We start from the raw sequence: 27,489 nt of genomic DNA, 5'->3' as shown, positions 1-27,489 counted from the left end.
TGGAGGAAAAAAAAAAAGAAAAAGGAAAAAAAAAGAGAAGACAAATGTGTAACTAAATATTTTTCAAGAGGTAAAATAATTATAGAGAAGCTCCCAAAACTGTATTTTAAAGGATTAAATGGAACAATCTACTCTACTTTATGATATATAGAATAATAAAAACTATAAGAAGTCAATTTAAATATACGTTATTTGTTATAAAGAGAGACGAATAAACACAGATAGCACAATTAATTCGCTCTAAAATCCCATTAACACGTCTTTACAGGTATAGGTGAAGATTATTTGAATTATAAAGATGCAATAAAAAGAAAAAAAAGACGGAAATGAATGTAAAAACGAAGTTAATGCAAACGCTGAGAGAAGATTTTTGTTGTGATTTTGATGTAAGAATATATAAGGGAAGCGTAAGACTTGAAATCTAGCAAATAAAGCGTTTTTTTCAAGTATTAAAGTATTAAAATGCCACATATGCGTTTTAAATCAGCTTTATATTTTAATCGATTCGCTTATCTATAATAATATTAGCGATTGTCTTTATATTTAGTTCTGGACAAACCGAACTGCTATTTTTATTTAAAGAAGAAAATCTCGCATTGTTCATTCATCACACACATTAGCGGAACAAAAGGCAGCAAGTTATTTACACTACAGCTTCATTTATAGTCTTTATTGTCTTGTTGTCAGTTTCCCATGAAAGTCAGTTGGCGTTGAGTAAATTAAGCGTCTTTTTTTTTCTCTTCTTGCGTCAAGATTTCAGTCAACAAGCTTCAAACAAAAGATCCAAAACACACAAAAAAAGGCTCACATTCTTGTTTTAAGACCTGTGTCACACCCAGAAATGCACGTGCGATAAATAAAAAAGGGGAGGAAACTCTTTGTAAAACATGTATAAATATGAATTATTACTTTTATATAGTGTTAAGCATACTAAAGTTAATTACAACGTCATCACAGTAATATAAAATGGTTAAATAAAGCTAGTAAAGTTGTGTAATAGGGGAAATGATGAAAATCTTTCAATTTAATGGGGTTTATATTAAATTAAAATGGAAAATGTATTTATTATTATTATATAACAGGTTTATTAAGGCTATGAGGATTTAAGTTTGGGGGATTTTAAAAGGTTTAAGAAGCATTTTTTAGTGTAAAGATCTGCATTTTATTATTAAACCTGTATGGATCCAGTCTGATCATTAAAGGGTTAAAAGTATTTTAGGTTTAACTCCTCTGTTGTTGTGTGTATAGGACTCTCCTGCATGCTGACATGAGTTTTTTTCTTCAGGTTTTGATTGTTGTGAAAACATTAAAATCATCCTCAGGTTTTTTTCCCCCTTCCTTTTCTTGCAGGCGGAGGACAGACTGTAACAACCTGCAGGAGGCATTCATCACATGTCTGCCTGCACTGCCATAAGCTCTTTAAACTGTGATCTGTACAAATATATAGACACAGGCACAACGCTTTAATAAGGTACACTGCATATTTACTGTAATAATCCTATAGGGACTTATACAATAAGGCAAATGTATAGTAAACTTGTTCTTTGTTGACACATGGGTTAACCTTACCTACCAGGGTTATTTTTATATTACTGTGTGGGGTTATTAGTCCAAACTACAGCATAGTTTTGGACCCAATTTAAGACACAATAAGCCAAAATTTTGCTCAGAACATTGTATATTTATTATTAGTTGAACAAAATGCCAGACAGTATGACATTAAAAACTGTAATGTTATTATCTATTAGTCATATGTACATTTAAAAACGTAATCCAGCAATAAACGCTGTATTATGTTGGTGCTATATTGACTCAAAAGAAGTAAATTCTGACCCATTGTACCTATTTTTTATGTATGTAATATCCTATAATAGGGATCAAGGGGTGAAGTGTATGGTGTTTGGTTAAAAAACATAAAAATGAATGTGACAAGTGCACAATTTATGTTTTCTTCAACTGAAACTGCTGTGGTCTAATTTAGTTGCTAATTTCAGTATTAATAAGTGCCTTAAAACAAACTAAATTAATCAACGCTGCACTTTTACAGGATTTTTTTTGAATCAGTGAATGTATAGCAGTATAACATAAGAGGTTTTCCACACTGTAATCATTCCTCCTGTTCTTACTAGCCTTCAAATGTGCTTTCAATGTAAGTGATGGAGGCCAAAATGCTCAGTAATTTCATGCAAAAGTGCATTTAAATGTTTATCTGATGATTATATGAAGCTTCAGCGGTCTGAGTTAGTCATATCAAGTGGATGTCTGCCACATTTACAGTCTTTTTAGCATCAGATTCCCTCTGTGTGTTTCTCTGTTGAGCTGTGGTGGAAGTATAGTAACAAAAAGAGGGACTTTGGCACTAAAGAGGACTGTAACGTTGAAAGATAATTGCTTGATTTGACTCATTTGGACGACTGAAGCTTCATATTAGTGTCAGATGAACTTTTAAATCACCTACATTTTCACATAGAGGGAGAGCTCTGGATTTTGTCCCCCTATTACCTATATTGTAAGTGCATTATGAAATTATCTTCCAATGGCCAATAATGATTACAGCAAGATAAACATGTTTCAATGCTCATTTCGGCACCTGACTGTCATTTTAAGACAGAGTTTAAAAAATTGGCTGTCTTTAAGGTGTGTTTACCAGAGCTTACCTCCTTTTTGATGGATAATTATAGTTTATATTGTTCAGATGCAAAGCAGAATTAAATAGTAGCCTAGTAGCTTACTAAAGCCTGAGCTTAATAAAAAAAAAAAAGTAATAAGTTTGGGGGCAAGTTTTAAGGCTGGATGTCCAATATGCTCTTATTGTCCACAAAAGAGACAAAGAAACTACAGAGGACATAACACTGGTTTAATAAGTTTAAAGTACTCTACACTATTAAATGGTGGCTTTGATATTTTTATTCTTATGTTATTTTTTCCCTTTTTTCCATCTTTAATATCAAACTTACCTAAAAATTAAAGGTTGTTTACTCGAAGTAATCAAGCTAGTAACCATCAAATCGTTACTATGGAGATCGAACCCCCCCTGGTCCTCCACTCATTGGTCAGTGGGTAATGAGTGGCAGCCAATCAGAGGAGAGAGGGGGCGGGACTGACGCGGTTCATAGGAGTGGCGCTTTGGGTCTGAGCCTCAGAGGAAACTTGGATCTGCTTAGAGGAAAGAGAGAGAGAGAGAGAGAGAGAGAGAGAGAGAGAGAGTCAATCATTCAGTCAATTAACAACTAATTACAAGCTTATTCCGGAGCCTGGAGCGTGTTTGTCTGTTTAAGTGTGTGATTCATCGCAGTTTCATCTACTAAAACTACGTGGCTGCAGCTTTCAACCCCCTGCACACACACACACACACACACACACACGGCTGTAAAAACTTCGGGACAGGACAAGACGGGACTGCAAATCCAACTTCTGGAGGTAAAAAAAGCAAACTCTTATCTCGCATGTTTTTGATCATTTACAGGTTGAGTTAATGTAGATTGTGCTAGAAATTTTTAGACTAGTGTTTTAATTAACCGTGCAACTGTTCTGGCTGGTGTGAGGTCTGAGTGAAATCCTGCAGGAATATAAACGATATTTGTAGGAGTCTAATGGGCTGATTTAATAAATTACTGAACTGTGATTTATTTTAGATAAAGTTATTAATAATTGAAGTTCATATTTGCTGTTTTTTTTTAAATTGTTTAGTTTTAAGTGAACATGAACTCCTCTGTAACAGTGCATTAAAAATGTGCAGTAATGATCATATTATAAGGATAGTAGGATATATAGTCCAGAGAGGCTATCTCATGATAGCAGCTGTACTGAGTAAAACTTTTTTTTCTACAGTCCATTACGTTTTTAGGAATATTTCTTCTTGTTTCTATTTTTGTTTAGACTATATTTTTGCAAATTAATAAGTATAGCCCTTTAAAAAAAAGTCGTTTGCATGTCTTGGCCTGTTTGTTTCCTTATTTGTGAAGTAAAAAAAAAAGAGGAAGTGTATTAATTATTAACCTTTACTTTACCTCGAAAGATCATTAACAGCACAATAACAGCAACACATATAAGCTTTGATAGTAATAATAATAAGCTTTGAGAGTGATATTAAACCAGCATGAAATGAGTAGGGGTAAAGTGATTGGGGGTACAATGAAGTTGATTTGTTTACTTTCTCCGGGTTGGAAGCAGATATTTTTTAGGCCTTATTAAACTTTTCTAAATTTTAAAAAATGACACATGTGTTAACTGGCTTCTCACATAGCCTATGATTACATTTATTTACGTCAACACGATGCTGAGTTGTCTTGATTAATGTATTTATTTAGAAAGCATTGAAAGGCTCATATTAATATTAACAGGCTTTATTTCTTTAGACATAACCCGGCTGTGCTAAGAGTCGGCGGAGGACTCGCTTCAGACATGGCAGACGCCGCCGGTTGCGAGTTTGAAATCGACGTGGAGAGTTTGGAGACGGAGAGCGACGATCCTGCAGATTCCCCCGGCTCGGCTCCTCTCGGCCAGTGTGAGGACGACGGAGACGGCATCAAGGGCCAAGACAAGCCCGGCCCCAGCGGCTCATGTCCCGGGGATCAGAGGAAGCTGAGCCGGACACCGAAGTGTGCCCGGTGCCGCAACCACGGCGTGGTGTCCTGCCTGAAGGGACATAAGCGCTTCTGCAGGTGGAGGGACTGTCAGTGCGCCAACTGCCTGCTGGTGGTGGAGAGGCAGCGCGTGATGGCGGCGCAGGTGGCCCTTAGGAGGCAGCAAGCCACGGAGGTAGGCCCGGTGTGTGTGAGAGAGTGTGTGTGTGAGAGAGAGAGTGTGTGTGTCCGAGTCCAAATGTTTTCTTATTTTTATACACTTAAATTTTTCATGCATTCAAATGCGTTTAACCCTTTGTAGGTCACACCAAGAAAGTGCTATTTTAAAAAAACTAACATTTTTTACTTGTCCTACCTCTTTGAGGCCATGGCAACATAAAACATTGATTTTTTTTTCTCATTGACCCAAAGTTTTGTTTTACACACCTCATTTAGACCTCATCTGTTCAAAACATGCAGAGACTCATTCTGTTAAGATAAAAACATGAAACTCAACTTCCTCTTAACTTTCATAACTAACACATAACTTTCTCTTATGTCAGCAGTGATTTGTGTTATTCTTAGTTTATACACTAAAGCACAACCTGTATCTATAGCAACCATAACACAATCTGATGGTGTTCTTGTGCATTACATTCCTCATACAAGTGGTAAAGATTGCCCAAAAAGTTAAAAGGGTTTGATAGATTTAGTTATTGATCAGATATCATGAGACAAAGTGACCAAGCAGACCTACAAAATGTTAATACTACAAATATTCATGTTCATTTCTCTACAGATCTTAATAAAAATGTCAAAAACAATGCAAGCCAAGTACCATTAATACATAATCAATTAGCAGTCTTATTCAATTAAGGGATTGGAAAACCTGCAAATTTAATTTCTTTCAGTGTTTTTTATTTTACACAGCAGCTTCCAGTAGATGTTTCTCTATACAGTAAAATCTCAATAAATATGCAAGTCAACAACCATTAAAAAAATCAAATCTCTTTTTATTTAAAGGTAGCGTGCTCATGTGCAAATTTAAATTGGATTAAACCTTAAAATCAGCTTTTTTTTTTACTGCAGCCTCCAGGAGATAGATGTTGATTCCTCTTCTATAAACCTTGCAGTATTTTCTTTTACTGCTTTATTTACTTTGTGAATCAAATGGCTCACAGTCAGTGCTATCCACACATATAAACACTGCAACTAATGCATAACTACTGCCAGTAAAAATTAATGTTAAGATGCATTTTAAAATTTGACATGACATTAAATCATATCATTATAACAAATAGTAATGGATTACAAGCTCTGCATCCTCCCTCCAGTTTCCAGTTGTATAGGTCATTTTTTGGAATAAGCTCATAAAAGCATTTCAAGTGTTTCCTTTAACGTTATCTGATTTCTTTGCCTTAAACTGATCTGTGGCCTTCAGATTGAATGAGGTCATTCAGCGTCAAGTATCATCATAATTAAATTGATCCCTGTTTTATATTCCAGTCAAGATAATAACATATTGAGTATATTGCTCCTTTTAATTTATTTGAGCTTCACATTTATCACATGTGACCAAATTGACCTCAAAAGGCTCAATTCAGTTTTTTCTGTTATATTGGCAGAAAAACATTTAGTCTGGATGTTTATTGACTTCAGTGCTCCTAATTACAAGTTGAGCTCACATCAAGAATGATCAAACAAACAAAATCCAGTGTTGCATGTTTCTGGTTTTACTCGCTGTCAGGCTGATATTATGAGTTGATGAATGCGACATTATTCACAGTCTGACATGGATTTTTCTTCCCCTTCGTTTTGCCACCTCAGCATAAAAGTCACTGTGTTGATTTCTCAAAGCTAAAAAAAAAAAAAAAAAAAAGAAAAAAAAGTCTACTATTAGACCAGATTTGAGTTTAGTGGGGTTAAAGTGAACAGTGGTTAGTGTATCAGATTAAGGGTGAAGGTTTCAGAGTTTAAAGTGTGTGTGTGTGTGTGTGTGTGTGTGTGTGTGTGTGTGTGTGTGTGTGTGTGTGTTTATTTGACTTCATGAACAGCAAATTGAAAATCAGAGATAGTCAAATTATTGTCTTAGGAGTCCTGAGGCATCCTTAATGTTGTCCCAGCAAATGAGCAACTATTTATTTAAACATGTATTACTCAGTGAGTGAAAAAAAAAAGCCGCTCTACATGATTTTACATGTAGACAGTTACATCTTCATTTTAAATTATAAACAACACATATTTCACTTAGGTCATCCTCTAAACGTAATTTATGTGTTTTGACTCGTGTGACATGCAAATAGCGCTGTAAAATAATGAACCGTGTCAGCTGAAGTATTTTAAAGATGATACCAGATGAATGTTTGTCTCTATTTGAAATGTGTGTTCAGTGTGTGTCATTTGATATGTGTGTTTGTTTCTCGGCTTGTCCAGCTCCACTTTTTTACTACGTACGCTTGTGAAACTTATATTCTTGTAATGCGATCGGGTTTAGCTGTTAAAAAAATAATGCTGATTATTGTCTGTGTTTTTCTCTTTTTCTATCCTTATAAACCCCCCCCAAAAAACTGATGTATTAAACATGTTTAACATATTTAACTTTAACTCTATTTGAGGCTAAATTTCATGTTAAATTGCTCAACACAGCAACCCAACTATAACCACTTACACAGTATTATGGCTCTTATTTAAACAGGATTATTATTAAGAAGCTGGCTCATATTATCCAAACACACACATGACTTGGGACTTTATCTGTGACAAATCTAAGCTATAATTTAAGGATCATGAAAAAAAAAAAAGAACTTGAGAGAAGACGTTTCTTTTTCTAAGTCAGTTTTTGTTTTTTCAATTTATCAGGATAAGAAAGGAATATCTGGGAAACAAATTCCAGCAGAGAGGAGGACGATATATCAGCGACACATTCGACCATCCACCATGCTGGCCAAAAGCATCCTTGAAGGTAACACGGCAACAGATCTGACAACACAAAAAAAAAGAAACATGTTTTATTTCATTGCATTAAAAAAAAGTTTCAGAGCTTTCCCTGCTTTTCTTGGCTTGTCGTCTGTCACTGTTTGACTCTGATAAATCCTTCTTTTCTCTTGTAGCTTGTCTTGGATTTCTATATATATTTTTCCATTTACAACACTAAATCAGGATCAGGACATGCTAACATTTGTAAGCAGTAACTTGATAAACTTCTTTCTTTTTCTGGCATGCAATCGGTCTAATATAATAGCATCTTCAGCACTGTCAAAACATAGAAAGATGACTTTGTGGTGCAGCATGATTGTTATCTTGTGATACTGTCCAAGCTACAGAAAGACAAACTCATCCTTTTGTTGTTGTTTTGCATGTTTGTCATGAATAATTTCTGCATGCATGCTTGACATCAACTATGAAAACACTCTAATATGTAATAAACCTTAAATTAAATGGTGGTTCTTTTGGTGACAGGATACCGTCCAGTGCAGTCTGATCCATTCCTGGCGGCCAACCCGTCTCTCCCCCCACCGCTGAGCGACCGCATGAGGAAGAGAAGGGCCTTCGCCGACAAGGAGCTGGAAACCATCATGCTGGAGCGGGAGTACAAAGAGCGAGAGCTTCTGGAGAACAGCCAGGCGTCCACGGCCTCGCTCCTCTTCCCTAACAGCATGGTGCACCACGCCGCCGAGTACAACTCCTACAAGACGGCCTACTCGCCCGCCACTCAGGTCGAGCCCCAACCCAAAGAGCTGTGCAACTTCCTCCCCCCCAACTGCCTGGATCTGTCCATGCAGTACCCCAACGGTTCAGCCAATGTCGAGCTCATCTCCTCCAACGTCAGCGTGGCCACCACTTATCGCCACTACCCGCTGCAGCCGTCGCGAGGGGGCTTCATGATGTGGCCCCGAGGTGCCGCCAACCTGGGTGACGCCCTGCTCTATCAGCAGTGTCTGTTCAACGCCACAGCGGTGCAAAACATGAAGCCGGGTGCCGTGTGGGAGCCCAAGGTGATGCCTACTGAGAGCCAGCCACCAGAGCAGGATGCTGCTTCTCTGGCTGTCTCCGCTAAACTGGAAGGATCCCGAGCGGCTGCGCTGCAGGACTCGACAGACCCTCAGAGAGCTGATCCCAAACCTCATGGTGTCGTCCAGGTCCAGGGAGGGCAGAGGGAGTGCTCAGCCTTCTCTCCCCCTAAGAGGAGCTTTGGACAATCCTTCCCCAACAACTCTCATTCCCAAAACTCCAGCCAAGTCTTGAACAAGCTGAGCAAGGACAGTGCTAAGCTTTCCATGAAACTCAACTCCTTTCACTCCCTGATCCAGCACTCCCTAAGTGAAAAACCCAGCGGTGGGGCCGGGCCAGAGCTCAGGGCGCCGTATTGCAAAGAGTTCTTAGAGGAGGCTGCCCGCAAGTTCAGGGAGAGCTCTGCCAAAGACGTTCAGGCCGTCAAAATCACAGACAGATACGCCAAAGACTTTCTGTCCAAACCTGTAGGGACCAAGATGGCAGCCAGTGAGGCTTTGTCTTTCTCTGTGGAAGCCATACTGAAAAGACCCACACCTGCCATGAGTCGAGCATTCCATTAATTCCCATTTAAGTGTCTTTTCTTGCACTATAAGCGACAGGTTTGTCTCAGTTAGAAGGCGTCTCAAGTGGTGGTTTTGGGGTCAAACAAAAAACACAGGCACTGCATCAGATATTAGACCAGCGAGGAGTTATTGTCCTAATGTAATATTTATGTACAGCATATTCTATTTTACATGTGCATGTTTAATAACGTTATTGTGTAGAGTATTTAAACATTATCTCAATGTTTTCCTCATGTCAATAAACTTTATAAGACTGAACTCTTTTCCATAAAAAGTCTTGTATTTCATTTTATTCTCCAGTTATGACGCGTTTAACTGTGAACAGGTTTTTGTTTAGGTCAGAAGTTAATCTGCACCGAATAAATAAATCAGTCTTTTTTTTTCGGTTTGTACCAAAATGGTTAAAACAAAACAAGAATATAGAAATCATCACATGCAAACACACACAAAATGTTTTTACATTATTAAACTGAATTTTGATTTTCTATTATGTGTTTTAGAAAAAATAGTGAACTTTAAAATGGTTAAACTAATGTCAACATTTGGCAATTTGTGTGCTGCTGTAGGTGATACAGGAGTTTAAGGATATCTTCAGCGAGGTCTTATTAGTGCAATAAGAAGCTTGTTTGCAATAATTTATCTAGTAACATCTTAATTTCACATCTCAAAGTCCAGTTTATAATTTTGAAAACTATTCTTACTTTTAAAATCCCGACCAAAAAATCAACCCAAGCTTGACTAATTAAAAAAATTATGCAATTGAGTTATTTCTTCATTTTATTGGCATCTCCTCCAAAAGGAATATTTAAAGCTCGATAAACATCAATTATGTAGATGTGTCATGTTATTGTGTTAAATACTTATTTTAAAAAATAGACATATAAACATATTTAAAAAAAGACTTTAGTTTGGAGTATTGATGGAAAAATGCCAAACACATGACTCTTAAAAAAAATCTCTCTGATTATGCCAAAGGTCAGACATTTTTTTGGACTTTTCACAAGACACATATGTGGAATTCACTTTATTGTAACAATATGTTGAAAGCTGAGATATGTTACACAAAATACATTACATTAAATATAAGTTTTCTGTCAGTAATAGTCATTGAAGACACAAAATTGTTCTTCATAGTTCATCTGGACGTTAAATTAGATTACATTATCCTGAGTTTAAACCCAAATAGGTAATAAATAGCAACTATATTAGTCACGGAAACACAAGAAACATAAAGCTGCAACCTCGTCAATGACAGTCATTGGAGGAATATTGTATGCATGCTTTATAATTTTGCATAATTGCATCAAAAACTAAATTACAACATAGAGAAAGTGAATAAATGAAGTGTGGATGTGACAGAGCGGACGTAAACTAACTGCTCTTCAGGGGCAGAAACCTGATATCTGCCCATAAATCTGTGAACGGCATCATCTCATCCGTTCAAGATGCATTTCTCCACTCATTCCTTTCGTGTTACGGGCTCACAGTGTGTGTGCGTGTGTGTGTGTGCGTGTACAGTGTATGTGTGTGTGTGTCCATGCTGACAGACAACTCCAAACATGGGTTTCACATGAACAGCAGAACACTGATCCGTGCAATAATGAACAAGGCGATAGACAAGAGAAGGGGTTTTAAAAAAATCACTAATCTCTTCTTTTTCTGGCACAAATGTTCATATTTCATCATTATGAATCTGCAGCCAAAACCACTCCACTCTCAAACAAAAGATCTATTTTCTTGTCACTTCTCTCCTTCAGTCTTAAGCCCACAGAGAAATCTCATGTCAGGAGGAGATTGTCGATGTGTGATTGTTTAAAAGAGTCCTCTTGCTGCTGCTGTTGTAATTCAGATTTGGGTTGACATCATTTTAAGTTGCCTGCTGTGGTATCAATTTTTATTTATTGTGCATGTGTCTGTGTGAAAGAGGAAGATAGATATTACAATACTGAAGAAATGCTACAAATGCTATAAATGGTATTGTTATTCTTAGACATACAGTTTTTAATTATTGTCAGACTTTTTGATAAATAAGCTTCTTGATTTCTTTGCCAACAGTTCAATGATAAGATTAATACGACTCTCATGCCTTACATTGCCTTACAATATAAACCTACAACCAGCAGCCGGTTAGCTTAGCTTAGCATACAGCCTGGAAACAGTTAGCCTGGCTGTGTCCAACAATAACAAATCCATCTACCAGCACCTCTAAAGTTCACTAATGAACATGTTATGTCCTGTTTGTTTAATCTGTGCAAAAAGTCAAATGTTAAAAATGATAAGTGGTGAATTTCGTCACCGTGGAAACTCCAGAAAGTCTGAATCTAGCCAAGAAATGGTGCTCTTGTAAAAGCCCACAACTAGATATTGATATGTTGCAGATTTTGTTCACTTTGGACAGAGCCAGGCTGTTTCCAAGTGTTTACAGTTTTTGGGATAAGCTAAGCTAATTGTCTCTTGGCTGCAGCTTCATATTTACCATGCAGACATGAGAGGTGTATTTATCTAAATCTCTGTAAAAAAGCAATTATTGAACTGTTGCTTACTCACACACTTGCTAAATATCTTTTTTCTGTTGGTGATGGTTGCAATAAATATCTTAACTCAAAATTCACTTAGTGATGTGCCATCTTCTTGACACAGAAAACCCTGAGATGTGAAAGCATTGGGAAAAAAAGCCAGAAAGTGAGCTTTGAGTTTGTGCTTTTCAAACAGTTTATGTTGCTCATGATTTACAACTCTCATTTTGTCTTTTAAAGCGACTACAACTAATAAACTAATATCAAATCAAAGGCGTCACTTCTATGAACTAGGCTGCAATTTTGCAGTGTTGATTAACTCAATGCTCTCATCACATTGTTCTCAGCTGCAAGAGAGCCAGTGTAAACTACCTGCTGAGCACCAAACAGCAAAAAAGACACAGTTAGCCGCAGACTAGCTGGTGAACATAGTGGAGTGTCTAGCAGCTAAAGAGCCAGATATTTCCCTTGGGAGTTAGAGGTAGAGACCAAAACCAGAGCTAAAAGAGAGTGATTATTGGACTTACATTCATCAGGTGGACAGAAACACGACTCCAAATTAATGATAATGTTGCTTTACAGCCGCCACATGTGTGAATAAGTTAATAAGTTTGCTGAGAAATTCAACATAACTTAAAGATGATAATATGTCAGTGTTGTTTCAAGTGGCCAAAAAAATCAGTTAATGCAGGTTTAAAGGTATTTTGATTTGGTATTTAAAAGGTTATAATTAAATCACACATTTTCTAATTAGGCCACAGTGACACTAAAAGCTTGACATTTTTATATCCTTTGTAAAACACTCTCTTATTGTTATTTTAAACATGCTAGTAGATAATTACCGTACTGTTATTGTTCTCTTAAACCCTGCTGACTCATGTGTAGGACAGTTGGTATAAACTCATGCTGTGCAGGCAAACGTTATTTAAACCCACATGATCTTCATTTAAACCTGTTCAATATGTCAGGCTGAATTTTTGGGTGTTATAATTTTACATATATGAGACATCTACAATAGAGTATTTCCATTTGATGATATGGTGCCGACATAAAAACATTTAAACCTCATATAGCATCTACAGTATGAAGAGTTGGATTACGAGATATGCTGAGTATGACACTGTCAGACGGTGTGAAATGAGATGATTTTTCCTATCTTAACTGAGTGTTATGGGATTATAAACTGTCCAAATATTATTATTAGCAAGATGGAAACTATAATTCCTTTTTCTTCCTTCCTTCTTAAACATTTATAGCCCACAAGTATCAGATCCTGACAAATAAAAGCACAATGGAGGCATTGTTTTGTCTATGACTTAACAAAGTGTGTGTGTACATGAATACATTTCATTGAGTGTGTGAGAATGTGTGTGTGTGTGTGTGTGTGTGTGTGTGTGTGTATCTGACAGCAGTTGGCTGCTGAGCAGAAGGTGACAGTGTTTGTCTGCAGTAACCGCCACTGATAAGTATCTGCTGAAGTCCTTACTGTGTCATTCCCAAAGTGTGAGATTTAACATGTCAGCAGAGTGAACTGGATTGTTTACTTATCAACCCCCCCTACCCCACCCCACTACCCAACACACACACACACACACACACACACACCCTGCTGCAACCCCCACCTCGCTCCTCTCTCTATCTCCACCCTCCACCATCCTCTTATCAACAGTTGTAGTTCACACAGTAGCATTTTGTTTGGAGTACGCAGGTGTCGTTTGCCATGTAGAGACTTCAATGACTTTCCTTCATGCTGTGATGTTGAGAAAAGAAATACAACACACATGCATGCATGCACACACACACACACACACACACACACACACACACACACACACGCACACACACACACACACACACAAAAGGGAAACGGTCTGGGAAATTTTGTCTTTCGTGGTTCTTATTTCAAGACTCCCACAGACAGCAGAACAAAGGTCACTGGGTGTGTTTGTTTCTTATACAGACTGATCTGATGCTGTCGTGTTAAATGTCATTAAACTGCACTTGCAGCATTTAAAGAACCCCACCTGCTGGTTTGTGCTGAGAGAAAAATAATTGTTGTCCATGATCATGTAATTATTTGGGTGTGTTTGGTTATTAACACAAATATTCAAGGCAGTTCATCTTGCAGTTGCAGCACCTCTTGGTCCGCAGTTTCTTTTCCCTCTTCACAGAAAAATGTAATTAGATATTAGATATTATATTATATAAGTATAAAAGTAGCTCAAACATTTGGCAATCCATTCTACTGTATTTTTAAACTTTTGGACATGCACTTCATAGGCAAAGATATATGTATATTTATTCTGTATTTACTGCTGGTCTGGGGCTGATTTTATGGTTTGGGCTAAACGTCTCAGTTCTGATTCAAGAAAATCTTAAAGCTACAGCATATAATGACTTTTTTAGACAATAGCATGCTTTCAATTTTGTAACACCTTTGGGAAAGGTCCTTTTCCTGTTTCAACATCACAATGCCCCTGTGCACAAACCCGGTCCATAAAGAAATGGTTTTCCTATAGTTTGATGTGGTAGAAGTTGACTGGGCTGCACAGAGCCCCGACCTCCGCCTCATGCAGCACCTTTGGGAGAAACTGGAACGCAGACAGGGTGCCAGGCCTTATCGCCCGACATCAGTGGTTGACCTCACTGTTGCTTTTGTGGCTGAATCAGAGCAAATTCCCGCAGCCAGGTTCCAAAATCTGGTGGAAAGTCTGAAAACAGAAGAAGTGGAGCAGTAGATTAATGTCTGGTTTTAAATTGAGGTGTTAAATAATCACATTTAAGTATTATGATTGGATGTCCACACACTTTTGGCCATGTAGTGTATTTTTGGATAGTACAGTTCCACACAGACATTTGATTAAGATATAAAAAGTAAAAGTCTGCACAGCTTTACAGCTCAATGATAATGTAAAATACATGTTACATTCTCACCAAAGATTTTTGAGATAGTTCCAAGCAGCCTTTTGTTTCCATTTATTTCTGCACATTATAAAAATAAGTTAGTCCAGCTTGTATTTATAATCAGAAGACACTCTAAGACTTTGCTGTTTAGCATCTCAATGGCGCCCATGAAACATGTGGGGGCAAAGCTATTGGGAAACATCTGCACACTGACCTAAGAAATATAATTTAACAACATTTTATTAACATACAGAAATGAATTGAAACCAATGGTTACTTGGAACAGTAAAACCATGCAGGCAGCTCTTTGACTCTGTACACAGTGATGCTTGAGCTAAATGCTAACATCAACATGCACACATCCGCACAATTACAATGCTACATGCTGAAGTTTTTCAGGTATATGTTTACTGTATCTAAGTTTATCTAAATTTAGCATGTTAGCTTGCTCACATTAGCTAATTAGCACAAAACAGAAAGCATAGCTGAAGCTCATAGTTGGGCATGGTATTTAATCATAAACCAAAATTTTGCCCTGATGATGGCAGTAGATGAAAATCAGGGTATCACTAATAGGATTAGTAGTTATCCTGAGAGGAGCAACGGGGTGTGTGCCAAAATCCATGGCAATCCATCTGATAGTTGTTTGGAAAATCCAGTAGTTGTTGAGATATTTCAGTCTGGACTAAAATGCTGCTAGCATTGCTAAAAGCTTCAAACCTAAAACTGTACATGCATTTGCACAAGTCTTACAAAAAATGTGAGGGATATATGATTTGTGAGTACGGAGTTAAAAATCGAAAAGTAAAGGCACAGTCTTGGTCCCTGAACTAATCAAGCTCACTTCATACCTTGTCTGTTTTTTAATAAATGAATGAAAAAACATTTTCTGACACTTCTCAACCTGTATTATAGTCCAAGAATCAATCAAACGTATTGGCTTGTTTTAAAAAAGTTAAACATGGAGAAAATAAACTGCTGTGATCAGCGAGCAGATGAAATATGAATAACGGACTTCCCCTGCATATGATACAACAGCTCCATTCTTCTCCTGCCCTCCTGCCCATATAGCATTTGGCTGCCCTGCCAGTGACTGTGTGGTTGGTTTATTGCTTTATCACCGCCTGAGTCGTCTCAACCAGTCACACAGTCTCACACACACACACACACACACCTCCAAACCCTTCTCCAGGTGTTGAAGCAAGCCATCCGTCCCGCTGTTGCCGTTGTCACGCCAGTAACTCCAAGCCCATCTGATACGCTACAATCCTCTGCACATTAAGAATCTATTAAGCACCACAAACTCAAACACACACATTCACTGACAAATCACATGGTGGGTTATTTTGACTCTGGAAATAAATGGCACATTGCTTTATTTTGCATTGGCGATCAGCGGGCGTGAAGGAAAGGGTCGGATCCCTATTCATTTTTTCACCCGTGTTGTTTCTCTCGGTTCTCTACCAGCAGCCGGGAGAAGAACACCGGCCGGGTCCTGCATTCCTTCCCAGCACCTTGTAATCCAATAAGAAATGTGTAGCACTGCAGCTTTTTGACAAGTAGCTCCCACTTAATTACTGTGTTGTCTGGGCTGACAGGCCTGGGGGCCAATAGGGGCAAAAGGCTGGCGGTTCATGGCTGAAGGTGGCTGGGAATATCCTCAAAACACACACACACACATGGACATGCACACATTTGTACATTTTGACACAGAGTTTTAGTTGTTTAAGCATTTCTTAGATGTGCTGTTGAGGCAGAAAAGGATCTTGTTGGTTGAGTTTAACCTCACTGACCAGGGCTTTTTTTGTTGCATGAGTAAACTAATTTGCAGATTTGAGAGTGGAATAGTGAGGTATCAGCAAGGTAGTAGTTTTTTTTTGTTTTTTTGTTTGATGTTCAGACATAGGCTACCAGAAGGTCTCATATGTAGAAAAATACTGAGTTGAGTCTCTTTCCACATGACGTGACTGATCCAGATACATTATTCAGTAAAAAACAATGGTGAGTTGAAGGGTCTACACACACACACACACACACACACACACACACACACACACACACACACACACACACACACACACTCAAAAAAAATCAGTCTGAATTTTATGCAAATTTCTATGAAATCTGTCTTTTAATGGCTCAATTCAGCAGACATGTCAGGAAATAAAAGAGCGTGACTTCTTTACACAAAGAAACAAAAATACAGGCCTATTTCATTTCTATGATTTTCTCCTTGTTGCTATATGAGGTCTTAGTTAGTTGATGACTCTCCTGATCCTACATGTGTGTATCTGGCCCTCCTTCGTGCTCAGTTTTATTTTATTATTATGCATACCTCAGTATACTTAACCCTCACACACTGTTCAGGGTCAAGTTTGACACATTTTTACATTTGAGAGCAGTAAAAACACCTTACACACATTTCTTTTAGATGGACATTTCCTAATGTGACCCAAATATAAAAAACTGCATCAAATGCATCATTTTTTGTGCAGCTAATAGACATTTTTGTATATGCAAATATCCAAAAAATTTAAAAAAAAATCACAGTTCAAAAACAATTGTAGTCTTCTGGACTATAATATAGTGATTGTGAATGTCTTTTTTTCCATAGATAAACACTCTGTTAGCTTTCTGACAGCTTCATTAAGGATTCATCAAACATTTATTAATGACTGACGGGGAATTTGTGAATGTGAATTGGTGTAGAGACTAATTATGAGTCAGAATATGAACAGTACGTAAGGGTTAGGAATTATATTAATATTGGACTATACTACGTCATCATTTACAGGATGTCCAGTTTCAGGCATTAATGCAGTACTTTGTAACACATACATTATAGTTACTAGTCCCAATAATACTTCAACAGTCTAAGGGTCGACTTTTTGGTCTCATACGTTCTAGCTTGTTGAAGGGACTGGAGGTGAGGGGGCGTGATTAGCCGCCACCAATAGAGGAGAAATGAGACTCTAAAATGTACTTAGGAGGGAGTTAATCTTAAGTTTAACACTGACAGATGTTTTAATCAATCAAAGAGGAAAAACATAAATGATTATTCATAAAAAGGAATTCATGAAGTATTCAGCCCCCCCCCCCCTTGATGTAAACATACACATCTGGATCTTTGTGAACTTTACAGGAAAAATGTTTCTTCTGAGTGCAGAAGGAGCTGAAGCATCTTACACTGAAAAAACAAGTGTTGAGCTTCATGAAGGCGTCAATATGCATTTTTATATGTTTGATCCAAATACACTGCAAATTCTAACCAAATTTCCAGAAAATCATCAAATGAAAATACAAATTGATTGATTCATGTTGTTGTTCACTGCTGTTATATGAATATTAGGAGTTTTACAGTTTGGTGCCAAGATGATGTCAAAACTCAAATGATGGAAACCTGAGTGGAAATGTGAATATGACATTTTTATGTATTAATTTGAGGGATGTTACAATTCCTTGGTCCACAATGATCTGATGTTGCCTGCCAAAATGTATCGTCTGTTGGGTGAACTAAATGCTAATACTAAGAGTAATGTTTAATTCAATCATGCTTTCACCAACTCTGCTTCCAACAACTTTTCCACTTCAGTGTAAATTTCAATATTTTCAACTCATGGGTGAAAATGCACTTACTGAAACATCAAAGATCAGAAATTTCAACTGGGAACTCTTGATATCTGTGAATGGAGATGACTCATCCCTACTAAGTTAGATTTAGTTTAAATACACAAATGATTTCTCCCTCTGAAGCAGCTTTGCCATCAAGAGTTTTCATACCTTAACTGCCAATCTGCCATGTTTACATAGACTCCCAACCGGCTTACATTAACACAATCTGCCTATTGTTCTGTGTCCCCTTGCTTCTGCTTTTGTTGTTGCAGGAGTCTCATCCTGTATTTCTGCTCACAGAAAAGAAAAGAAAGACATTTTTGTTGAAGGTTTTTTGCACAAACTGACATTTGCAGCACTCAATGAGAAAACTGAATAGTCTGTCTGTGGCTCAAAATAAACAGTAAAACCCTCCTCAGGTCCATTAAGCTGTTTAGCCTGCCCTGAGGGAGCAGTAACAACAAAAAGAGATTTGTCTTGTTGGAGGGGAGAAGTAAAATCATCCCCTGTACAGTGTGTTTTGTTTTGTTTCATTCAAACTTTGAAGGACTGATTGTTGCAGGGAGCGCACGTTAATTTGCAAGTTGAAGCTACTTGAAAGTCTGTCTCTGGAATAATTTTGAAACATTGACGCAAGGATCAAGAAGAAAGGCAAATTTCAGCCTCCCCAAATCCAGATGATAGCCACATTTGCAAGTTTATGCAAAAGGTTGTAAATCTTAAAGCAGCCAGTGTATGGAAAGGTGAACCTTGAGAGACGAAGAAGATAAGAAAAGCAATTATCTTTTACTTCACTTGGCGTCTTCAGCATTTTGTATAATCTGAAGACTCTCTTGTCTCATTATTGTTCCTCTGTGATTAACCTTATCCTTACTTAAATTTTAATTTCGAAAAAATACATCTTTATTTTGGGATGAACACAAACATTGGCATCTTCTCCACCTGTGCTTTTGCAGGGAATTTGCCAGTCTAAACTCTCATGTAAATGCTATGGAAAAATGCTTTGTGTTGCATTGTCACCCAAAGAAAATATCATGACCATTCGTAATGTACTGTCACACCGGGCTGTGCAAACTCATGTTATTTCTGTCAGGGGGTTGTTATCTTTTCTGCCACTGGCCAATCCCTCTGATTTATTCACAGCACTTTGCGGCTACAGCACGAATGGAAAAAAAAGGGTTGCGGCTGTTGCTGCACTCGCACCTCTGCATGTAGTGGTTGGTGCAGATGGCGCAGCTGTAATTCTACTATCACTGTGATAAATGACCACTGCACCTGGCTTACGCTAACTAGAGTAAACACTACGATTGACAAGGGTAACACTTAAAAGCTCTGATTTGCATAAGCCAATAAGAGTGTATTCAAATGTACACTCCCTGCAGTATATTTGGCCTCCACCCTCACAAACAGAATATCTATGTTTAGAGCGGTGCATGCAGACCCTGTAAATTACATGCAGTGTCTACATGCACCACTGTTGGTACATTTATTTCTTGTATATTAGCTGCCAAATACTCTCATACTATGAACACTGAAGAGGGCAGATTGTTGGCAGGGTTTTGTTTTTAGCACCTGCCATTTTATTGGTGTCAATGTTTTTTTTTAAGTTTGTTATTTTAGAAATTAGCACGCTTTATATTGAGTCACTGGAAATGGCTAATTTATGGCTTATCAAAGACTAAAGATGGATCCTCTGTTCATGATATTTCCTGTCTTTCTGTCTTTGGTTTGTTTTTTGATGGTTTATGCTTTATCTCACTACTTATGTACAGTGGTGCAACAAGTATTCAGATACTTCACTTAAGTACCAATACTTCAAACATACATAAAAGTACTGCAGTATTATGAGTGATGTAGTATGCAGTATTACAGTAAAAGTATTGCAGTATTATGAGTGATGTAGTATGCAGTATTACAATAAAAGTACTGCAGTATTATAAGTGGTGTAGTATGCAGTATTACAGTAAAAGTACTGCAGTACTATGAGTGATGTAGTATGCAGTATTATAGTAAAAGTACTGCAGTACTATGAGTGATGTAGTATGCAGTATTACAATAAAAGTACTGCAGTATTATAAGTGGTGTAGTATGCAGTATTACAGTAAAAGTACTGCAGTACTATGAGTGATGTAGTATGCAGTATTATAGTAAAAGTACTGCAGTACTATGAGTGATGTAGTATGCAGTATTACAGTAAAAGTAGTGATATATTATTATATATGACATCATTAGATTATTAATAGTGAAGCATCAGTGTTAGAGCGGCATGTTACTGTTGTAGCTGCTGGAGGTGGAGCTAGTTTACACTACTTTATATACAGTTAGCTAGTTTATACTACTTTATATACAGTTAGCTAGTTTACACTACTTTATATATAGTTAGCTAGTTTACACTACTTTATATACAGTTAGCTAGTTTACACTACTTTATATACAGTACAGTTAGCTAGTTTAGTCCAGTGGTTCCCAACCTTGGGGTGGGGTCCCTCCAAAGGGTCAGCAGATAAATGTGAGGGGAGTGGAAGTATAAAGTAGCATATGTAAATAAAGTACAAGTAACTCAAGATTGTAGTAAAGTACTTAGGTAAATGTGTAATCTACCGCTGCTTATTCTTTAGTCTTTGTTTGAGTTCTCAATTGCTTTAAAAAGAAGTCACTAGTCTTCCTGAGCAGCAATAAAATCAGCAATTTAAAATCACACTGATCAATAAAACAAGAAAAAGCAAAGTAAACAATACCACACCTACAGTAGAAACAATAAACAAAACATGTATTGTGTTGCATTTTTAGTGATTCCTGGAAATGTGAGCTTCCATTGAAGGAAAGATAAAGTAAAGTGATACTGGATGGTTGCAGTGTGTGTTTGGGACACAGTTTCAGTGTGAATCATTGCTGGTGTCTTCATTACCAATCTTTTTTTAATGACTCAGTTTCCTGCTTCAGGATTCCAGTGGGTTTATTCAGAGCATCCTCAGTCTGAGCACTGTTAGACTACACCTTGTGCACAGAGATGTCTCATCAGCACAAGCATGCAGCTGTCTTTGCAGTATGTCTTTCCACAGTGAAGGATGGATTTAATAATGTGTCCTCGAACCAGCAGACAATCTCCAGACTGGAACTTCCTGCGTCTGCATGGACAGAGTGGGACACTTTTACTGGTCCATCAAAGTCGGCTCATCTGGATCTGATGGTGCTCATGTGTGAATAGAAGTGGTGTGATGCAATATACGTAATATAATGTTACCAATAACACTAAAATGAATTTGTTCTCAGTGATTATTCAGTATTTTGTGTGCAATGTGGATCTTGTATATTTTGTAATCAATGTGGGAATCCATATGTGATATTTTAAAGGAGTAATATGCTTTTTGTGATTTTTGCCATTTTTATACTGTTATAATGTTGAAAGTCTATGTTTGTTTTTTTTAAGTATATTTTTTGGGGCTTTTTGCCTTTAATGGACAGACAAGTAGAGAGAGACAGGAAACTGGAGGCAGAGAGGGGGAATGACACGCAGGATAGGACTGCTCGGCGCAGGATTCGAACCAACACATGGGGCGGGTGCTCTACCCACTGAGCTAAACACTGCCACGAAAGTCTATGTTAACAATGGTCAAAGTCCCAAAATGTATGTAAAAACGTACCTAAAAAGCCAAATGTCAGTCTGATCTGAGTGCTTTCTTTTGTAGAGTCATCTCACACATGCTCACAAATGACTGTCTGTTTCTTAGTCCTTTGTTCCACAGGTTGTTCACATTGTCCTCTCTCATGTTTCGGATCTGATTTTGGTTCAAACATGTGTTAATGTAATTGAAAATACAACTAAAAGAAATGGAATCTCTACTACTGCTTGTTCACGCAGCCTAATTGTGATCAGGTTTTCGTAGTATCCCACATTTGTGTTGCTCATGTAACCACCATTTCCTGGTTTCACAAACCTGATGTGTTCACATAGAAACCAGAATAAACTGATCTGTGTACTGTACGTATCTTATCCCTGTTTCTGATTATTCTCAAATAACTCAAACTGACAGAGCTGTTAGTCAGTTAACAAAAAAAATCTAAAGTCCGACCACAGAAATGCAGATCATAAATTGTATTGTCGCTCTTCTTTTCCATTCCTTTTGATTAGATGTCGAAGCCAAAAATAGCAGCAAGAGTGATGAATGCAGAAGAGTTTAGAGAGCCATAATTTATCCTCAACTAAAGGAAACTCAGTTGGTACAGAAATGAATGACTAAGATGTTCAGGAATCATGACACACCTACAATAAGGTGACAAGAAACCTGGATTATCTATTAACGATCATCTAAACATGGAGCTGTACATGATTAATACCAAGATGAGACTCAAAACCAGGATGCTAATGTAAGTGTAAACCCACTCACTGTTCATCCAATCAACATGTTTTCAGCAATTCTCCTGTTCTCCAGGTTTTCATCGTCAGCGTTACCTAAATAACCTTGTACGTCAGTGGAAACCTACTGACCCCTAAAGGTGCTGGGCGAGGCTTTAACCTTGGAGTTGGCCTGACAGAACCTGTTGCCACTGTGACACTTTGGCCTTGTTTAGTCAACACAGCCTGTGCTATTCTCTCTGTTTTCATATCAACACATTTTGTTTCCTGTACAATACAGTGTGAAGAAACTGGTTTCCATTTCTTATCTTGCCCAGGGAGAAGAGGCTGTTTACGCTGTCGCTCGTGAATTTTATGTCACACAAGTTGCAGACAGGCGACTTTCTGCTGTGACAGTCGGTCTTTAGTGCTCGTGATGCAGGAATGCTCTTATCTGATAAATCTAGCTGTCATTTTGCTCTTGTGTCTTTGCTTATCTGACATCTGCATGTCTGTGTGGCCCAAGATGAAGAAAGAATAGTATAACATTGTTGTACCTTTCATTTTAATTTATTTATTTGAACATGTTAAAATAATGAAACAAAAATAAACTGGTTGTGAATTATAACAAAATATAAATGACTGCAAAACAATAACCATCCAATGTTAGAAAGGGTGAAGGATGAGCTTTTCTAGTCCTACCCCCTTTTTTCCTTTTTTTTTTTTTTTTTTTTAAGTATAACAGTCACGTCCAGGCCAAATAAGAGAAGGAAAAAAACTAAACACACAAAAAACCCTAAAACAAACAAAAATCAACCAAACATTCAAAAACAAACAAGCAAACAAACAAAACAAAAGTCGCCCATTATCCCAGTCCACCTCTTTGTTCATCCTTTCTATATCCATCCAAAGTCTTATTTTCATATATCTGTTTAAACTTTTTTTAAACTCATTTTGTTGTGATAAAATAATATTTAGCATTCATCCTCACTAATTGTGTTTTTTAAAAAAAACATGGATAGTAATATTAATACACTGTATTACGTATAGCATTTTTGACACCTAAACATTATAAACCTAAACACTGATGAAATATTTCAATCCCCTTTGGGACTCTTCTAACTTTTCAAGTGTATAATTCAACATTAAACATCTTGATTTGTGAACTGTGTCTTATTCGTGCTCTTGAACGCCTGCAGCAGATGAAAGAGGGGCTGAGGTGAGTATGACCTGTCATTTTACATGAGGTAAGATTTAAAGCCGAGGCCTGACTCACATGAAGAGGGGGGGTAAGGGTTAGGGGGGCAAAGGGGGGTGGGTGGGTGGGGGGGTATGGAGCAGAGAGGAGGCTGTTACTGAACTAATCAAACCACATCTGACAGATCTCAGGAAAATACCTAACAACTCACACATCTCAGGAACCAGCTGCTTTTTTTTTTTTTTTTTTTGCTGAAAGTTTGTATTTGCTCCAAAAATCTGACTTCACCAGAAAAATTACTTACAGATTCATTTTCTTGATGAGTGACTTCTTGCAGCTGTATTAATAAAGACCATCCTCTATAAGTAGCAAAGGCAGAAGAAGCGTAACATTGATTTATCATTACAAAAAAAACTTAAGGCAGATGTAGGTGTGGATGGACGACTCCACAGTTTCCTAGCAACAATATTTTTCCTTTTTCTTAACCAATACCACCATCTTCATCTTCCCTTAAATCCTTAAAAGGATATAACTATTCTATATTTTTCTTAAAAGCCAATAAATCACATGTGCAGACCCAAACTTGTCACATCCTGCCAATACAGTTTGTATTTGTTTACTTCCTGTGTTTTATTTTGAAATTTTCTTTACTTCCTTGGTTAATTACTCCATGTTTCAGCCATGTTTTGTTTCTACTCACCTGTGCCCTGTTTCTAATTATCCCATTTGTTTAAAGTTCAGTTTTCTGTTCAGTCTTTGTCGAGTTGTCTTGTCCATCCTGTGTTTCTGCTTTTTTTTCTTTTGTTTTTCTTTTTTTCCTGCACTTCCTCAATAAAGACCTTGTTTTTTTCATCATCCTTCGGTTTTTGCATTTGGGTCCACCAGCTCCACCTGACAGAAATAAGATCAACAAGCTAATAGCTAAAGGTTAGATCCATCAGTTGGTTTGCCTCCTGACTCTCTAGCGGTGGTCTGGTCATTGTATAGTGAGCTGAAGAGTTCCTTTAGTGCCAGATTAGTGATGCAAATGTGCTCTTCAGAAAGATTTAGAAGGTCCTTTATACCTGGTGCTGTGAGGTTTTTTAATGACCATTGTTACTGACCGCTGAATGTTGTGGATTGGCCTGAGTCTGTATGTTTCCTTGCTGTATGTTGGTCTTTGTGTGAAGGTGACACTCAATTTCCCTCCTAGGGGAGTACCTCTTATCTCTTATCTTCTCTTATCTTTACTCCCCTGTGGTGTAGACCTTCATTATTGTCCAAAAACCATTAAAAAGATGCCAGCGAGCCATGTTGGGTGACATGTTGCTTCACCCCGAATAGTTTGGTCACATTAGTTTGTTTAGAAATGACTCCAAAGACTAGTAACAGCGATCATGTTTTCAGTCTCCGGAGAGTAGTTCTGTGTAAAGCAGACAACATTGAGCATGTGCAGGAATACAGGGCTTCACTGCTTACATGACACATTTGTCTTGTTTTTCCTTGTCCTTCCCTGTTCAGTGTTCTCCCTTTGTTTCTGCTCTTTTTGGCCTGCACTTACTCAATAAAGACTTTTTTTTTTATCAGCCCCGCTTCAGTTTTTGCATTTGTGTCCACCTGCTCTTCTATCATGACACAACGTATCTGATATACCTTCACTCCTCTGTGCTATAGACCTCAATTGTTGTCGAAAAGCCATTAAAAAGATGCCAGTGGGGTGGTGGTGTTTAGCTCAGTGCAGGCAACCCAGTTTGAATTCTGCACCGAGCAGTCCTATCCTGCATGTCATTCCCCCCTCTCTGCCTCCCATTTCCTGTCTCTCTCTCTACTATCTACATTAAAAGTCAAAAAAGCCCCCCAAAAAAATATTTAAAAAAAGATGCCAGTGAGCCATGTGTGACATGTTGCTTCACCCCGAATAGTTTGGTCACATTAGTTAGAAATGACTCCAAAGACTAATAACAGTGATCATGTTTTCAGTCTCCGGAGAGTAGTTCTGTGTATGGCAGACACCACTGAGCATGTGCATGTGAATACAGGGCTTCACCACACACATACTGTAGTACAAAGATTTGCTACATACAGTATAACAACCTCTTGACTTGGTACCACATTGTAAATTTCTCAAAGAACTCAAAGAACAAAGTGCTATTAGTCTTTGGAGCTGTTTCAAAACTCTTAGCAACGAAGGAACATGTCACTCAGTGCAGCGGTGTGGCTCGTTGACATGTTTTTAATAGTTTTTGGACAACAACAGAGGTCCACGGCACAGAGGAATGAAGATATATTAGGCTTTGGATATACACACGATACCTCAATTCATTTTTGGTTTGGCTCTGCACATGAGATTTATTAACAATGAGAAGAAATATAGAAAATTGCCAGCCATGTCCTTTAAGATTTCAGTCCTGACTGATTTGGAGACACTTGGCAGTAACAGCAATACGACACCGAACACTCGAGCAGCTATTTTGGTAGAATTGCAACACAGCTACACAAACACGTGTTGTTTTAATGAAGAAGTTTTTCAAAAATAATTACACATCCGATCTGATTTCATGTAAAGCACCATGTGAGTGTTTTGGTCTCTAAGATGTTCTACTTTCTTTACTAGCTAAAGTCGCTAACTTTGTGTGTCCTGTATTTGGTCCTTTTGAAGTTATTAAAGAACAGCTGCGTGTTGCTACTAGAAACGAGGTAGATGTAAGCAGCGAGACTGTAAAACCACAACAATGAGCCACAATGCGATAAAAGATAAAAAGCGATGTAGAAATGTGCAAACAATCACATAATCTAATCCACTGCTGCTTTGCCTGCTTTTGCTCATGCTTCAAACCGCTACAAGTACTTTTTTTACGAGATGAAAAACAAAGAGAAGTTGAAGAGCGATCCAGCCAGGGTGAAGATACTGTATGTTAATGCTCATGGAAATGAATTATTACTTATATCACATTGAGAATTCATGTCAGTGACACCTGTCCTTAAGTTTGTCCCAGTAGGAGAAACCGAGAAAGTCAGACTTGAGGTCAGAAATGAAACCCAAAGCCCGTAGATGAAAAATAAAACCCCTGTATTTGACTCCACCTTTTAAATTTTTACAGGACTTTCCTTCTTTTACTGAGCTACATGAAAGTGTTTTATGGGGAACCTGCGTGACACAGGAGGATACCACCTCTGAAGTAGAGTTTGGACACTTGACTCATCCAATACATCACCTGTAAGTCTATCTTTGGGTAAGACAGCCAACCTGCCTTTGATCAAGGTGATCGCAGAGTTGTCAGTGCCTTCAGTTTCAAGGGGTTGGGAGGTGGGGAAGTGGGAATACTGCACATTGTAGTACTGTACAATACAAATCACATATGCCACATGTTAGCCAAAGAATGGCCTCACTGTACACAAACTCAACAGATGGTTATAAACTCTCTGAATGGCGGTCAAATTGCTCTTAACCTTTGGGACAAGATGCTTCAAAGACTTTGAGGGGATCAGAAGATTTTGTAGGTTTTAAATGTAACATGATGTAAAACAGAGAGATTAACCTTTTCACATTTATAGTCAGTTAGTTAGAAACTTTGTTGAACACTATGAGTAAAATTGATTTTGACTTCACACAAATTAAAAAGCAAAATCGAGACGTCCACAACATGACTTTAAAAGATAGTATATCTGTACAGTATGTATAACAGAAAGGATACTAGGTCAGTGCACATTGTTTTTTAGACTGTAATAAAACTCAAATTACTTTTAAAAATGTGTTGCTTTGAGGCTGATTTTTTTCTTGTGGAAATTATGTTGCTTTGAG

At 37.6% G+C, this 27,489-nt stretch overlaps 1 protein-coding gene across 1 annotated transcript; it reads left to right on the top strand.

The window, feature by feature from the left end:
* Positions 1-4,404: 4,404 nt before the first annotated feature.
* dmrt2a (doublesex and mab-3 related transcription factor 2a) lies at positions 4,405-9,139 on the top strand. The gene is made up of 3 exons (XM_053325644.1): positions 4,405-4,761; positions 7,425-7,527; positions 8,025-9,139. The coding sequence occupies exons 1-3, from the start codon at positions 4,405-4,407 to the stop codon at positions 9,137-9,139; spliced, it is 1,575 nt and encodes a 524-aa protein (XP_053181619.1).
* The last annotated feature ends 18,350 nt before the right edge of the window (positions 9,140-27,489 follow it).

The sequence above is a fragment of the Scomber japonicus genome, chromosome 9 (genome assembly GCF_027409825.1).
Source record: "Scomber japonicus isolate fScoJap1 chromosome 9, fScoJap1.pri, whole genome shotgun sequence".
Lineage (NCBI taxonomy): Eukaryota > Metazoa > Chordata > Actinopteri > Scombriformes > Scombridae > Scomber > Scomber japonicus.
This window is presented reverse-complemented; position numbering and strand designations above follow the sequence as displayed.

Excerpts from the sequence above, each read along its gene's own strand:
- dmrt2a (XM_053325644.1), top strand. The coding sequence starts at position 4,405 with ATGGCAGACGCCGCCGGTTGCGAGTTTGAAATCGACGTGGAGAGTTTG. Across the intron at positions 4,762-7,424 it reads GGAGGCAGCAAGCCACGGAG|GATAAGAAAGGAATATCTGG; the intron begins GTAGGCCCGGTG and ends TCAATTTATCAG. Across the intron at positions 7,528-8,024 it reads GGCCAAAAGCATCCTTGAAG|GATACCGTCCAGTGCAGTCT; the intron begins GTAACACGGCAA and ends TTTTGGTGACAG.